General features: G+C 40.1%; 1 protein-coding gene across 1 annotated transcript in view; it reads left to right on the forward strand.

The window, feature by feature from the left end:
- Positions 1-13,975: 13,975 nt before the first annotated feature.
- Dars1 (aspartyl-tRNA synthetase 1) overlaps positions 13,976-14,800 on the forward strand; it is a 39,711-nt gene continuing 38,886 nt past the window's right edge. Inside the window, exon 1 of the mRNA XM_090342874.1 lies at positions 13,976-14,201. Coding sequence (XP_090199000.1) covers positions 14,136-14,201 — 66 coding nt within the window. The 5' untranslated portion in view covers positions 13,976-14,135. The remainder of the gene's footprint in view (positions 14,202-14,800) is intronic.

The following is a 14,800-nucleotide window of genomic DNA, read 5'->3' on the forward strand; positions in this document are numbered from 1 at the left end:
TTTCATCCTTGGGCTGGCTTTGAACTACAGTCCTCAGATCTCAGCCTCCTGAGTAGCTAGGATTACAGGTGTGAGCCACCGGTACCTTAGAAAGCTTTTTTTTTTTTTTTTTTTTAAAGTGAATGCAGTATGATTATGGTGGAGTACAGGGTAAGAAACAAGGAACTCATTAGAAACACAGACATAGGGGCTCCTTTTGGAATTTATCACAGTGCCCAATCAAGAAATGATAAGGGGGGCCGGGAGTTTGGCCTAGTGGTAGAGTGCTTGCCTAGCATGCACGAAGACCCAGGTTCGATTCCTCGGCACCACATACATAGAAAAAAGCTGGAAGTGGTGCTGAGGCTCAAGTGGTAGAGCTCTAGCCTTGAGAACGTCCAAGGACAGCGCTCGGGCCCTGAGCCCAAGCCCAAGACTGGCAAAAAAAAAAAAAGAAATGATAAGGGCTAAGGAGAGATAAAGACAAGGGAGTAAAGAGGACTGTAACAAGCAGAATAAAAAGACTGGTTAGCTTTCCAAAGAAAGGATAGGAAGATTCTAGATTCTAGATTTCTGGCAAGATGATATAGCAGTTGATCATTAGTTTATCACGTATATCCAGAAAAAAAAATATGGATGAATTTGGGAATGAGAGTGATTACTAACTTTTGAAAACATTGAAATTAAGATTCCTGCAGAATTTTCAGAACAGAGTTGTTCAACATACAATTGAATTGGAAAGGTCTGGAGTTTGAGAGAGTCAAGAAGGAAAGGATTTGGGGATTGTCGCTCAATTCGAAGTGGTCTCTTTAAAAGTTACCAGATTATCAGGAAATAAAGGATGCCTGTAGTTGTGATTGTTCAACAGCCATAGATGGTGGATTTAAAGATGTTCCTGCTTCTAAATTTTTGTTTTTCTTTTTCTTTCTTTTCTTTTTTCTTTTTTTGCCAGTCCTGTTGCTTGAACTCAGGATCTGGACACTTGAGTTTTTTCAAGGCTAGTGTTCCACCACTTGAGCCACTGCACCATTTCCAGCTTTTTCTATGTATGTGGTACCAAGGAATCAAACCCAGGGCTTGGTGCATGCTAGGCAAGTAAAGTACTCCATGAATATGCCATACTCCTGGCCCATCTAAATTTTTCTTTTTAACTAGATGATGTAAAGGAAAGCAAACTGTAAATGGACAGTAAGAATACAAAATCAAGTCAAATAACTTACAATGGGCAGCTGAAGAAAAATTAAAATTCTTATATCACACATTAAGACAAACTTTAGTTGATATCAAATACAGTTTGTTGAGCGAAGATAAGGACTAAGGAAAAATCATAGGTAATTGTAGACACTAAAAATTATTTTTCAGGCCTGGCACCAGTGGCCCATGCCTAAAATCCTAGCTACTTAGGAGATTGAGATCTAAAGATCATGGTTCAAAGTTAGGCCAGGCACAGAAGTCTGTGAGACTCTTAATCTCCAATTAACCATCAGAAAACTAGAAATAGTGCTGTAGCTCAAATGGTAAAGCACTAACTAGCCTTGAGCTGAAGAGCTCAGGGACAATGCCCACACCCAGAGTTCAAACCCCAAGACTGACCAAAAAAGCAAAATTATTAAGGAAAGCCAAGAATGTTTCTTTCAGTGTACACAAAAAAGATAATCATCAAAGAAAAAACTCTAAATTAAATAATTCTACTGGTAGTTTAGTTAAAATAGCTGGTATAGACTTCCAAAGTAACTTTTCTGACAGGTTAGAGTTGCTATTTTATCCTTATGTGCTACCAGCTTTGCTTGGAACCGTATCGGCTATTTCTACAAGCTACTTTAACCAAGTGTGGCTCCCTATGCCTTCTGCCCACCGCTAGACTCCTTCAAACATACTCTCCAGCCAATGGTGCTGGCCCTTCCATATGGACCTAAGATTTGAATAGGGTGAAAGCAGAAACAGACATAAAGCAACCAACTTGTTGTCTATACAGAATTATCTGGAGGAGAGCCATGAATCTGTTTTTTCTCCCCATGTTCTTCTAGAACAATTTAATGTAAAAAGCCATGCAGATTTTTCTTTTAAGAGGTGATCTTTCTAGAATACAGTCCAAAATTTCTTAAGTAAAATTGGTTGTCTCTGCATAAACTTCTATCCCGTGTAATAGAGCCCTTGTTTGTTATCATAAGCACGTGCTTCCTCAAAATTTCCTGTTTTCAAGATGATTTGTGAATTGAAAATTTGTCAGTGGAAGGAAAGCCACATTATTGAAGCTATGAACAATAGAATGACTATTGCTTTAATCCTTTGAATAAAGCTTTGTTTCCCATTGACTGAAAAATGTCCTCAAGGAAGGAAAGCTAGAAACAATCAGGAAGGATTTGTATTTTATTTCACGACAGCTTTGTAAGAGGAAGTCTTTTGGAAGTCTCGGACTCCTTTTCCTGGTTGATGGGCATCAGAACACGCAACCAAAGGCGGCAGACCATGACTCTCCGCCCACCAGACTTCCCTATTCCACTGCCAAGTTGTTTTGTTATTGTTATAGTGACAACTCATAGACGTTCATCCTGTGCCGGGTTGCACATATTCTCCAGACAAAACTAGAAACAGGTGTACCCAGGGTTTGCTTCAATTATTTCCATGAATCAAAACTATTTTCCAAACATGTTCCATGAGTTTTATATGCTCCCTTAATTTATGAATTCTGTATTAGAGAAATCTAATTACAAAAAAAATAGCCACCATCCATTACACTTCCCACTTTTAAATTTTGTTATTTCACACAGTAACAACTATTTTCTTTAAGAACCACATGAAATCAATGAGCTACAATTTGGAGAAAGAATTTGTGGATAAAAGAAGGTGGATTTTAGCCAGGCGCAGAGGTTTACCTATAATCCTAGCTACTCAGGAGGCTGAGATCAGAGGATCTCAAGGTAAAGCTAGCCAGGGCACTACAGAATGTGAGACTCTTATCTCCAATTAATCACTAGAAAATGATAAGTAGCCCTGTGGCTCAAGGGGTAGGGTGGTAGCATTGAGCTGAAAAGCTCAGGAACAATGCTCAGGCTCAGGGGTAGGCCGGTAGCCTTGAGATGAAGAACTCAATGACAACATCCAGGCCCAGAGTTCAAGCCCCCCATGACAAAAAAAAAAGTGGATCTTCACCCCAAATGTGAATGGATCTGTTTTGTGATGATTCTCTGTTACAGACATAAATTATGGAGCTCAGTGTCAGGGCTGTCAGGTTCCACTGCAGAAGTCAAAGGGGCCTCTTGGATACCTGCCCCCTCCAAGTGGAGTGATATCATCCTCATTTATTCATCTCTGCAGAAATAAGAGTACTGCACCCTCTAGCCAGCAACCCTTAGAGCCTTGCCTCAAGTATGTCTTGGGACACAATTTAGATATTTGTCATCCTAAGATCAGGTATAAATCCTAATTACTCCATAAATGACTTCCCAGAGCCAGAGGTGCAGCTGAAGTTGGGCTTTGTTTTTTGTTAGCCATAATTACAGCAGGCAGCACCTCCTCACCCATATGCTTAATCTCTACAGCTTTACTTGTACTGGGGAGAACAAACCAGACTTGTCACTTCATTAGGGATGCACTGGGAGAAAGGAGAACAGCTCTGGCTAGGATCCATTTTTCAGTGCTTTCCGAAGCTGAGTCTGCTTTGCCTTAAGGGAGGGAGGGCCTTCAGAGTACTTTCAATAAAAGAAGATATAAAAGGATGCTCTTTTACTAGGGTTATTAGTCCTTTGTTCAAGCACGATTGCTCTTGGGAGTCTATCTAATGATAAGTGTAGATCATCTCCCTTTAAAATGCACATATGTGTAGACACAGCTAAGCTATACATTCAAAAGGTTCACAGAGACTGGGTGCGGTGGCTCATGCTACTGGGGAAGCTGAGATCTGAGGATCACGGTTCAAAGCCAGCAGGAGCACTAAAGTCAGTGAGACCTTATCTCCAATTAACCACCAGAAAACCAGAATTGGTGTTGTGGCTCAAGGGGCAGGGTGGTAGCCTAGAGCTGAAGAACTCAGGGACAACACCCAGGCCCAGGGATTGGGTGATAGCCTTAAGCTGAAGAACTCAGGGACAGTGTCCAGGCCCAGAATTCATGCCCCACAACTGACAAAAAGAAAAGCTTCACAGACCCTGACTTCAGTCCTCAGCTCTGCAAAACAGCCAAAAAGAAAAAAATAAATAAATAAAAAGGATGAAACTAATGCAAAAAAGTACAAAGAACTTTAAAAGATAGTACTTTCTAAAATAAATTAGAAAGTCATTTTTTTCTAAGGAAACACAAGCTTTTTCTATCTTCTATGGCTACTCTATATACTAATGGCCCTAAAGACACACAATTTATCCTCTGTTGGATATATGTGTCTATATGACTTAATTGTTTCTCAAAACAAACATATCAAGTAAACATCACTAAGGACACAGAGGGATGGAGAAGAAAGCAACTTTCTCAAAGTCAAGCAGTAATTAAGCAGCAGAGATGAAGCCTTGGCCCAAAGCGTTTGGCTTCAAAGGCCTTGGTCTTAATATACCATGTGAATGTAGGCCTTCTGAATTTTATAACTTACTCTTATGTCTTTCAAAGTCCTTAGGCTGGTTATTGGGTAAATAGAAAGCAAACAGACTGGACACAAAATCATGTACCTTTTCAGTGCTTGGTACAGAATATATGCTAGGGAAAGAACTGGAAGCAGTAATAGGTTTGGAAATTGGAGCTGAGGAGCATGCCTTAGGCGGCAATTGCATGACAAATACAAGGACTTTTTGCCCTGGGATGTCTGACTGGCATGGTTCCTGCTGTCCTGTTGTAAGATAAATAGATAGATCGATAGATAGATAGATAGATAGATCGATCGATCGATCGATCGATCGATAGATAGATAGATAGATAGATAGATAGATGTAAGAGTTATAAATAGAGCTACTACACTCGTTTGGCAAAGGAGCCAAGAGCTGCATCTACACTGAATCACAGAAGGAGCTTTCCTACCCCTGTGCCCTCACTCCCTGTCTGTCACTCTGCTACCCACCGTGTGAACAAACAGTGATGGGGATCCCTGGCTGAGCAAAGGCTTTAGCTTACTCTGGGCTATAAATATCAGAAGAGTTAGACACTTAGACTGTCTTAAATGATAGCATTGGGCATAGCCTTGTATCCAGAATAGATGAATGAGGTAATCAAATTCTTAGAGAACTTTCCTAAATAAATCAAGTAGCATAAATTTCAAGAAGTAACTCTATTCACCTGAATCACACTGGGATTAACCTGCAGCATTAGATATGGGAGACAATGGCCATGCATGTCACTTTGGGGCACAATTTTTGGGCTCTTATGATTATTGTACCCATCCTTTCTGACTTTACCCAAATTCTCGTTTTCTTCTTTCCTTTCTTTTTTTTGAAACTAGATCCCCACTGTCTAGTCCAGGCTGGCCTTGAGTCCTAGCTTCTCAGGAAGCTGAGATTTGTCAATTGTGGTTGAAAGCAGCCTAGGCAGGAAAGTCTGTGAGATTCTTATCTTCAATTAATCAGAAGTGAAGGTATGGCTCAAGTGACAGAGTGCTAGCCTTCAGTCCAAAAACTAAAGGATAGCACTCAGACGCTGAGTTCAAGTGAAGAAGCTAAGAGAGAGCACATAGACCGAGTTCAAGTCACAGGATAGTCGCAAAATCAAGCAAACAAACCAAAAGAAAGCAAGACACATGAAGTCCCATTGCACTGCAAAACACTTGGAAATGCAGTGGTTCAAACAATAGCAATGCATTATTTCTCATGATTCTAAGGGTTGGGTCAGACAATTCTAGTTTACAAGGTATAGCTAGCACGCTGAGTCAAAACTTCAAAAAGGAACATGTGAGGGACAGCAAAAGTGGCCTCATTCAGATTCTGTCTGCGAGCTCAACTCGGTTTGATGGCAAAGATCCTCGATTATTCTCCCTGAAGTCTTTTCATATGGCTTCTTAAGCTTTATCACTGCACAGTGGCTGGTTCCAAGACAGGAACACCCAGCCTTCTTGATTGACCTCAGATCATCTAAATAGGTGATATGCTAATTTAGAGTTAAAGGGATGGAAACTTAATTTGTTGATAATGGAATGTTTATCAACAATTGTTTTGCAACTGTTACAAAAAATTCTGTGGGATGGGAGTTATTGTAGCCATCTTTGGAAATAAGAGCTATCACCACTGAGGGATTAGTGATAGAGTCTCTTAGCAAGGTTTACCCTTGAGCTTCTCAACCAGGAAGAGTCATCTGAGTTAGAATCATACATAGAATTAACCACTAAATAAGACTATAAGAACTAAATATTTTTAATTTAGGATAACATACATGACTTAAATAATAAAGTTTATCTTAGGTCCTTGCCTCTATGTTTTTTGGGTAATAAGAGGCCCACCCAAACATGTCTCCATGCTAGGAAACTTAGCAAAATTATAACTATATGTATAGGTAAGGATTCCAATGCCAGATCCCTCAGCTTGTAAGGTATTAATATGGCCAGAGTAAGGATTGCCAATCTGCACCTCTACACCTATCTTCTGCTTGTCAGACAGGAGGCACTCTTCTTTATTTTTCCTACTTTATTCGCTTTTACTAAGTAAATCTTTGCTAAACTTCCACTTTGTGAAAAGCTTTTTAATGTGCATTTCAAATTCCTACAATTTATGTGGAACTTGAGAAGTTGAGTCAAGGATTGCCCACTGTTGGGGACTGACTGTGGGGTCAGTGACCGTGACTGTGGGGTCAGTGACCTTGGACCCGCACAATTGAGTACACAAGGAAGTAAGCTCTTATCATGATTTTGGGCTGTGTCAATAGCTTCTCATTTAACCTGTTTGGGACTTGATAGCTTCTCATTCAACCTATTTCAGACTTGATACTGTTTGTACGAATGTAGCCCCTGGCAGTTCCCTAGTTTAAAGATGTGTATTTAAGATTGAGAACTGGAAATAAACTGGGCTACGGTCTTGGGCTACAGGCTTCTTAAGCTGTGGCTCCTGATTTGGGCTGTAGCCCTCCTGAACCCCATCTCTTCTATTTTTTCCTAGTCCTTGTCCCCTATTTCAGGAATCCCAATCTGCGAACCCTGGTTTGCTGCCGGTTGGCCCCGGCAGCCCACCTTCCCCCACCCCCACTCTTTTCATTGGGAATCCTGTTCATCTCTTTTCTTTTGCTAGTGACAAAAGGATAAGAAATGAGATTATAGGGGTAAAATAGTGATGGTAAATTATATCTTTTATTCAGTTAAAGGAGTCCTAAGTGTATGTCATAAATCTCACATATATTGCATGTATTATTCTATCTTTATTATAAATACCACATAAGAACATTTTTCTTTTTTTCAGAAGTATCAATTTATTATAAGATACATGAGAAACAGAAATTTATTACAAACCATCTCTACTAATCCCCAGAAACATGAAAGAAAGAATAGACAGAAAAGCGGGAAGCATGTCAGGAAAAACAGTTTCTGAGACTTCCCCCAGGTGGGGTAGACTGTTTATCAACTCCAGGCAGCTTCAGGCACTAAAAAGTATATATCTATTTCTATCTATCTACAGCTTAAGAAATTAAAACAGAGTTAGTCAAGACCATTTCTTTAACTTATGAAAGACCTTCTTCAGGTCTAAACAGTGAGGTTACAATGAAAAACTGAATTGAGCAAAGCAGAAAGCAATCAAAGGGAACCTGAATAGTGAAAAGGGAGATTCACACAAAATGAACATTTTTAATTGCTATTACCAATTCTTTTTTTCAGCTCCTCAGTTGTGCGTACTTCTTTTTGATGTGTGATATACTTTGTGTTTGTTTTATATTTTAACTTCAATTTATTAGCAGAACATTTTAAAGGCTTTTATAGAATGTGTAGATATGGCTGAAGTTGTAGGTAGAATTACAAAATGAGATCAGTCATCATCTAGCCAAAGGGAATTATTTCCCTTGAACTCTCTAGTCCTCCACAATCCTAGAAAGTCTGTTGTTTGAAATAAGTTAGAGATGGGTAACATAAAGGAAAAAAATCAGAAAGATTTTAATAGAGAGCTGAATGTTGGGAAGGAAAAAAAGCAAAAAGAAATAGTACCATGATTTATGGCCTGGATGATAAATAGATGGTTGTATTTCCTATAGTGATTAAAAGGAATTGTATACTGCAGGGAAGGATTACAAAAACAAGTCTGGAACTGAATGACTCCTTCAGGGAAAGTGGAGCCACCCAGCATTTCTAGACAATCTGATATCACTATCTTACTTCTAATTGAGAAAGGGGCTCCTTTCATTCTCCTTTTATGAGACTATAAGTTTTTACTATTTATTTTACTGTTTGTCATTTATTGAGTTGTTTCTACCCATTGTGTTTACAACTCACATAAAATACTGAAGACAATCAAATATACATAAACAAGGCTGAGAAATTCGACTTGCCCAGTGAACATGTCAGTAGAAGATAGTGACAGCTGCATACTGTAGGAGACAAAGGAAAATGAGTATCTAGATGCCTTGATAGAACACATTTTTTTAATTGAAGGTAGTCTTGAATGGCCTATCAGAGGAGGAAAAGTTGTCCAAGTGAAAAACCAGACAATCTATCAAGAACAGAAACCAAAGAAGAGGGCTTAGGTATACATAGCTCCATGAATGGAATATGAGCTTAGCATATACAGGCGTGGGGCTCCATTCCTAGCACTACCAAATTAAAAAAAAAAACAGAAGCAAAGGGGGGGATTAAGATGACATCTTCATGGAACCATGATATAAAATTGATGGCAACACACTCTGGAAAGCAGTGTGGAGGTTTCTTTTTTTTTTTTTTTTTTAGTTTTCTTTTGTACATTAGTTGGTTTATTTTGTGAGAGGGATGAGATTTATTTATTTTTTTATTGTAATTAATAAAAGGGTTACATGATATTTGCCAGATAGAAGGTGCATTAATTCACATACATTGATACCCTTTCACATGTCTTGGTAGTGTGGAGGTTTCTTAAAGAACTGAAAATAGACCTTCCCTATGATCCCACTATACCACTTCTGGGCATCTATCCTGACCATCATGACCCAAAATATTATAAGGACACCTGCTCATCTATGTTCATCTCTGCACTATTCACAATAGTCAGGTGATGGAAACAACCCAGATGCCCTACTGCAGATGAATGGATACAGAAAATGTGGTATATATACACAATGGAATTCTACATAGCCAACAGACAAGATAAAATAATGGCATTCACAGGGAAGTGGATGAATCTAGAGTGAATCATGTTGAGTGAGACAAGTCAAGACCTAAGGAACAAAAGGCGCATGGTATCCTTAATATGCGGCTATTAAATCCAAAGAGTACAAGAGCAAGGACTCAATAACTGCATACCCAAAGCTATGGACATGGTATTGGAAATATAAACATAACTATATAGACATAAAAACCTATGACTCTATAGACATAATGTCTTATTTCATAAATTAATGTTTCTATGACATACAAACCCTTAGCCTAATTTTGTTAAGTTCTAAATACTAAGTCCCAGTGATTGTAAATAGAGATTCCCTCCTTGAACACTTGTTTGTTAAATTTGTCATTTAAAATATGATGTAAAAATCAACGTTAATAAATTCTTTAATAAAAAATTGATGGCAACAGTCCTTCCTACAGGATGAAAATCAATGTATACAATGTGTTTTTTCCACACACTTCAAAGAACCTGACACCATCTATATGTTCTGATCATAACCATAAGCAGGAAGAAAAATAAAAGGATTATAAGCTACCAAAATAGGGATTAGAGTAGTCAATTTTATTTCAGATACTTTATTTGGGTCCTCCTTTACAAATAAATTCAGTAAACTTGATTATCTGAGTTTCTTAAATTCAGTTTTTGGATTATATATAATTTTACTTATTGGAATACATTAATAAAAACTGATACTAATAGTCAATAAAAATTAAAATATAAATAAAACAGATAACCAAGGCTATGGTAATTTTTCAGATGAGGACCTGAGGATTCCCTGGAGTAAAGTTGACTGTTGCAATCCCTATTTTTTTTGTGACTTAAAGCCTTTTTTTTCCTTCATTCTTCCTGGTTTTTGATTGTGATCAGAAAGTGTAGATGGTGCCAAGTTCTTTGGAGCTTATGCAGATAACGCATAGCACGCATTGTTATGTTGCTCTTCATCCTCTAGGAAGGACTATTGTCATCAATTTTATATCCTGTTCCCATGAGAACTTCACCTTTTCCTCTGCTTTACATTCTGGGCTGTTTTATGTTTGTTTTGTTTTGTCATGGTGCTGGAATAGTGAACCATATAGATGCACTGAGCATCTCCTAAAGTTTTTTATTCAACATTTGCATGTTATTTACTATAATCATATTTCATGCTTGTGAAGCATTAGTTATGCATATTCTATCTAGATGATTCATTTATTACCATAGCAACTTAGAAGGCAACGATGAGGGCTACCTCATCTTACAAATGAGGAAATTTAAGCCCAAAGAGGGTTGTTTAAGTACCCCAAATTGCATAGCCAAAACCACTTAGAGTGTGAATTCAGGCTGTTGGGTTCCTGCAGCCTTAAAAACTATACCTATTACTTGCAAATGTGGGTGTTCAAAAAAAGTATATATAAGACCAGCCTCCGTGCATGGCAAGACCCTGGCTCAAAAAAAAAAAAAAAAAAAAAAAAGAGAGAGAGAGAGAGAGAGAAAGAGGAGAGGAAAAGAGAAAGAGAGACAGAGAAATACAGAAATCAGATAAAGGCTTTTAAAAACATGGTTGCTGGCTTCACTATCAGTGTTTCTGACTCCATGACTGAAGGGACCCCTTTCTTGACTTCCCGAAATCCATCCACTCTAGGCATTTCCCATCTTTATGACAAAGGACTTGACCTGAGGCAGGGGCTGCAGAATCTCTGATAACAGCTCAGATTACAAGAGCAGCTAAACCAGGTGGAGTTACCAGAATTCCTCCCCACCCCACCTTGGCCTGCCAGGGAATTCCCTCCCCTTCCTTTGTCATCAGACCAGTGCGCCAGAAGCCCACAGAAATGATAGGTCAGTTCAAACAGCAAAGGTGTCAGTGGTTGCCCCAGCCATCAATCAACCATGCTGAATTCCATTGGCCACCTGTATATGGCCAGCCCAACCACATGCTGGGGCCTATAAAAGTAGCCTGTAAGATCAGGCGGGGTCTCTCTCTCACATCTTAGAGGCGGCCCTGACCGGTCAGCATGATTCTCGATGCTAGGCGCGGAATAAAACTCTGTTTAACTTAACTTCCAAATTCCGCTTTTGTATCAGACTCGTTCCTTTGGTCACGGACCCTAACAGTGACAAGTTTCCAAGTGTACTAGTTTACTAGGGCTGCCATAATAAAATACCACAGCCTGAATAGATTAAACCATAGATTTTATGGTTACACAGTTACAAAGATGTAAGTCCAAGATCAAGATTAAGGCATTCACAGGGTTTGTTTCTTCTAAGGCTTTTCTCATTGTCTAATAGATAGCTGGTTTTTGTTTTGTTTTTTCCTGTTTCTTCACAGGGTCTTTCCTTTGTCATCTGTGTCCTAATTTCCTCTTTACAAGGACATTATTCCTCTGGATTAAGACCCACACCAAGATCCAATCACATTCTGAGTATTGGAGTTGGAACTTCAACATATGAATGGAAGAGGCACAGGAGGAGGGACACAGCTTACAGTCCGTAACACCAGTTATGGTATTGATACTGTTAGGTCAAGGACCACAATGAGAACACTGAACTAAGCAATGCTATGAACAAAGGACTGGTCTGCATGTTTTTATGTTTTATATCAATTTTTATACATAAAATTTTTAAATCCTTACATGATAAAAAAAATACCATTATCTTTATTTTCCTTTTTCATAAAAAAGATTAGGGCCCCCAAGTTTGGCCTAGTAATAGAGTGCTTGCCTAGTATTCATGAAGACCTGGGTTTGATTCCTCACCAGAAAAAGCCAGAAGGGGTGCTGTGGCTCAAGTGGTAGAGAAAGCCCAAGGAGAGTGTCCAGGCCTAAGTTCAATCTCCAGGACTGGCAAAAATTAATAATAATAATCATCATTTTAAAAAAGAATCAGATATGTGAAATGCCTTTCCTTAAATCACACAGTTAATGTGTGTGTTGGGTTACTCAGCATCCATTTTCCTCTTACCTCTTCTTAATGGAACCTGACTTAAGTATCCATCTCTCTCTCAATGTATCATGTGCTTCAATAGCAGCAGTACCCTTCTCTCTAAATCTTGGGGTAGGCCTAATTAGCATACTAATCCCATTTCCTTAGTGGAGCACTAGCTTCCTTGTTCCTCTCATTTTACAAGCTTTTCACTGGGCATTCCCATTACCAGGAATGCTCTTCCCCTAGATGTATATGTATGTGGGCATATCTTTCACTGACTTCAAATCTTCAAATGCTACTTTCTCTACACAGACCTAACCTGACCACTATGCTTAATATTTCAGCCTAACCTACTTCTCCCCAATCAGAATTCTCTGTTCCTGTGCATTGCTATACTTCCTCTGTTTTACTATTATCTTCCAACATGTTTTAGAATTTACCTGCTACATTTATTATCTGACTCTATCTTCTAATATATTAGATCCATGAAAACAAGGTTCTTTACCTACTTTGTTTGACATAGCTTAAATGCTGTTCCTAGCACATAGTCAATAAGTACACTAGTGTTATTATAATTAAACATTATCTGCTAGAAACCTCAGCAAGTACTCAGAGCTTCTAATTGGTTTTTGGTACAACTTTTACCATTAAATAGACAATCATTCACCTAACACTTAAATAGGTGTCTCACTTGGAACATAGAATCTGAAAACACAGCTATACAAAAATGCAACTTTAGGTAAGAGATTAGTAAGCATCTCTTGAGAAAGCTTCATTCAGGTACAGTACTAAGACATGGTCTCTACCCTAGTGTTGCTTACCAACTGCAGGTGGGATGAAATTTTGTTCCTTCCCTTAATTGATACACATAAGCATAAACTTTATGCTAACCATTATGTTAGGTATTGACAGTAAAATGATTAGCCATGATTCCCGTTCTTAATTTTTATCTTCAAGTAATGTTTGTAAAAGGACTTTCAGGGGCCAGGACTTTGGCCTAGTGATAGAGTGCTTGTCTAGCATGCACCAAGACCCAGGTTCCATTCCTCCATACCACATATATAGAAAAGCCAGAAGTGGTGCTGTGGCTCAAGTGGCAAAGCTCTAGCCTTGAGGAAAAAGATTAAGAACAGAGCTCAGGGCCCTGAGATCAAGCTCCAGGACTGGCCAAAAAAAAAAAAAAAAAGGTTATATGTACAGTGCATTTTGATCAATGACAACCTTTCTATGATTTCTATTCTTAATAGTGCAAAGGACCTAGGCAGACAGATTCTATATCTTGGTACACACTGGCTGCCTAGAAGTGACACATTTCATATTCTGTTCCCACTTCATTGTATATAAGTTATGTGGCCGTTTCTTATTCCACAGGGTAGGATAATTCATTGATTCCTTCGGGATTACATTCCATTAAAGTAGGTTTTCTGGTGCTTAATCAGAAGAGTCTCTTGGACTTTCCTGCCCGGGCTGGCTTCGAACTATGATCCTTAGATCTCAGCCTCCTGAATAGCTAGGATTATAGTCACCGGCATCAGCTATCTAATTTTTACAAGAGTGTTCTCTGCGATTAAAGTCCGGAGGAGTTAATAAGGCTGGAAAGTGAACGATGCCATGGTGACCAGACTGAGCAAACAAGAACAAATTGACCCAAAAGAGACAAGCAAAGTACCCCGGACCACAGGCCTCCGAGAAAGCTCGCGAGACTTCAGCCAAAATTCCCTTCAAGTCCAGACAATCCCCGCCCCCCCGCCCCCCCCCCCACAGAGGGCAGGGCAAGTGGGAGTGGTAAGCGGCGCACAGCCTCTAGCTTCTCTGCGCACCAAGATCTCGAGAGAGCTAGGGTTCTCGCGATATTTCCGGAGCAGACACTTCACACGCCGTCCACCGGAGTGTGCCGAGACCTGAGGTCCGAGAGGTTGGAGGCTACGGTCGAGGAGAAGCCCCCTTGTCCCGTCCTACGGAAGCCTGCGAGGGAGGGTAGTGTCCACTCCCCCAGTCAGTGTCACGATGCCCAGCGCCAGCGCCGGCCGCAAGAACCAGGAGAAGCCGCGGGAGATCATGGACGCGGCGGAAGTGGGTGTTCCTCCGTCCCCGGGCCTGGCAGGGCCGGACGGGTCGAGCCGCGCTGAGGGCGGGGGTAGGAGAGCAGGGCCCTCCTGTCAACGTTTCCAGACGTGGGGCCGGGGCTCCGCCAACTGCGGGCCACTTTTCTTCTGGTGATGTGGTCTGAGAAGCCTGTCCCCGGGGCTGGGCCGGGCCGGGTCGGAGCGGGACGTAAGCGAGCACCGGCCGCCCCGGAAGTGGGAGCCGCGTGTGCGTCTCTAGGCCTGTCTGGGTTCGGCACGTAGTGCACATTCCAGTCCCAGGACGATTCTGCTGACTGCTGATCCAGCTGTTCTTGATCACTAGGTTCCCCATGCTGTGGTAAATGATGACTGTACTTGGCAAAGACCACTTGTCAATATGTTTCTTGACCTTGTTTTTTTTTTTCCCTCGTGTTGCAGTTTTAGACTGTATGTCGTGTGTAGCTTCCTTTCTCAAATGACACAAGTTCGTAGAGGGTTCATTTGAAATAAACACCCAGTGGTTCTAAAGTTCCTTTAAGAAGTCAAGAGTTTAAGTTCTGACATTTTGTATGTGCCGCAGTAATAGTAAACCTTACACTGTCTGGC

This window comes from Megascapheus bottae, chromosome 12 (genome assembly GCF_031878675.1).
Source record: "Megascapheus bottae isolate mThoBot1 chromosome 12, mThoBot2.hap1, whole genome shotgun sequence".
Lineage (NCBI taxonomy): Eukaryota > Metazoa > Chordata > Mammalia > Rodentia > Geomyidae > Megascapheus > Megascapheus bottae.